Source organism: Dichomitus squalens (assembly GCF_000275845.1).
Source record: "Dichomitus squalens LYAD-421 SS1 unplaced genomic scaffold DICSQscaffold_130, whole genome shotgun sequence".
In the NCBI taxonomy this organism is placed as follows: Eukaryota; Fungi; Basidiomycota; class Agaricomycetes; order Polyporales; family Polyporaceae; genus Dichomitus; species Dichomitus squalens.
In genome coordinates this window covers 7936-10009 of record NW_006767012.1, presented here as the reverse complement: position 1 = coordinate 10009, position 2074 = coordinate 7936, and the positions used below count along the sequence as shown (strand labels likewise).

Here is a 2074-nt window from a genome sequence, read left to right as displayed (position 1 = left end):
GCAGTGTCGGCGGGCACAGTCAAGAGTTTAGGAAAGTGGAGGGGATGCACGGGCAGAACCGAGGTTGACAGAGAAGGATGATGGGTGCGCGCAGTGATAAACGTCAACACGAAACTTCGGTCAGAGCGCAGGGCTCATAACCTGATAAACTCGGGGCTGTGAAGACAAAGATTAGATCCGACTAGAGTCGAAGCAAGATCTTCAGTCAGTAAGGAAAGACTATATTGCAGCAACCAACTGTACCTAGAGTCGAAGCAAGACTACAAAGGTTAAGTAAGTAACTACAAGTTAGAGATAGATGTAACGAAGTACTCACTCTTCAGTCAGTAAGGAAAGACTGAAGAGGGAGGACGCAATCTGAAGTCCTTATATACTACAGAGAAGTGTCCATGACTAATCAAAGAGTGGTTAGTCACATGTACCATAGTGCGATGAATAATACGATGGTGAAAGAATTGCGACATATCGCACCATAGGATGAGTAAGAGATGAGTAAGGCATAGACCTGTCTAGACCGTTCTGGAGTAGTACGGATTGTCCTAGACAGTGCCAGAAGAGTCCGGAAGCATAGCTATAGTACACGAGCAGAGAGTCCCAAATATGGTAACATACTACATAAGCGACCACAGCTAAGCGCTAGGAGACGCATAGCCTCGTGTAGTATGGACCGGATAAGTCCAAGTTCAACAGTCCGTGACGTTTTTCTGATGTGTAGGAATCGTTCATGGCATGATGGGTGGCCCGTCTCGCCTGTATGGTCTCGTTCAGTTCATTGGCTTCTAATATTTCTAAATGACTTCTATCCCAACGTTCACGTAGCACCTGTCAGAGCTTTGTTCAGGGGCGACGAACGTGTCTTGCAATACGCACTCCGGGCCAAGGTTACACCTTCACACGTCAGGGAAAATAGAGATTATGCGCCTATGAAGATCCTCGGAGAATCCACCTCACCGGCCTCATGGCTTCAACGGCTGCTATCTTCCCTGTCACCGTGTCCCACAGCAATCTCATCCAGCCCAATAAACAGCAGCCCTTGGACTGAAGCACGCGGTTGCCCATCATCACTACCGATTTCCACAATCAACCATTTTCCGGTCCCTATTTTCCTGGCAATATTTCGTTTCCTCAATCCTCGCTCTTCGAGTCTCGGAAAATCAGCTTCAATCGCATCTATCAATGACGGGTCAAAAGACAACAGACGATCACGGAACGCCCCACCCCCCGGACTCTGGGGTGGAGTCGAAAGAACCTCAGCCGATTCCGGTAGCCCCTCCCGAGGTGCGTTCTTTGCTCTGTCATATACTGCGCTACTAACAATAATTGTCTCGTCTTCAGAGTGGCATTGAGAGGGAGCCCGTAGAGCAAGCATCCCACCGGGATCCAGCGGAGATAGGGCGTGATGATGCTTTCATGCAGTCATAGCCTCTTAACAGGCCTTAAACGCGAACAGCATGCGCCTCGACCGATTAGTCCAGTCTCTGACATGGAACGCGTCGTAGAGGTTCGTTTCTTAGCTGCAGAATTTGGCACCATCAGTTGCTGAGCGCAGCACTCATAGCTACATCAGGAAAACGTCACGTACTTGTACAGGTACTTGGAGTACTTGACCAAGTACCTCAAGTATCCCAAGTACCTCAAGTACCCCAAGTCCAATGGACTTGGCCAAGTCGGGTGGGTCAACTTGGCCAAGTACCAGGTACTTGGCCAAGTCCTCCAAGTCCCTGTTCAAGTTCATGCCCAAGTTCACTGTGAGATGTATTGAATAAAGATGATATGCATGGAAGTCAATCAAAGGACAGCTGCTCTTGATCAAGGTCAAGTGTACAATATTTGTTAGTGGGTGCAGCGGCGGCAAAAAAAATGCCACCACAGGAAATTGAACCAGCAACCTGCAATTTCAATGTCCAACACAGCATGTTCAACCACTACACTATAGAAGCTCACACTGTAGCACAGAATAGCAGCCATATATAGCGCTCTTTGCTGGACTCCGAGAAATTCTTCACCATCCTCTCCTGTACCATAGCAGAACTTGGACATCCACCACTGATACCACTATTCTTGAGCATTATCT

At 48.2% G+C, this 2074-nt stretch overlaps 1 protein-coding gene across 1 annotated transcript; it reads left to right on the top strand.

The window, feature by feature from the left end:
• Positions 1-1483: 1483 nt before the first annotated feature.
• DICSQDRAFT_175711 (uncharacterized protein) lies at positions 1484-1762 on the top strand (the record flags this gene model as incomplete). The annotated part of the gene is made up of 2 exons (XM_007371598.1): positions 1484-1501; positions 1559-1762. The coding sequence occupies 2 exons, from the start codon at positions 1484-1486 to the stop codon at positions 1760-1762; spliced, it is 222 nt and encodes a 73-aa protein (XP_007371660.1).
• Positions 1763-2074: the final 312 nt, after the last annotated feature.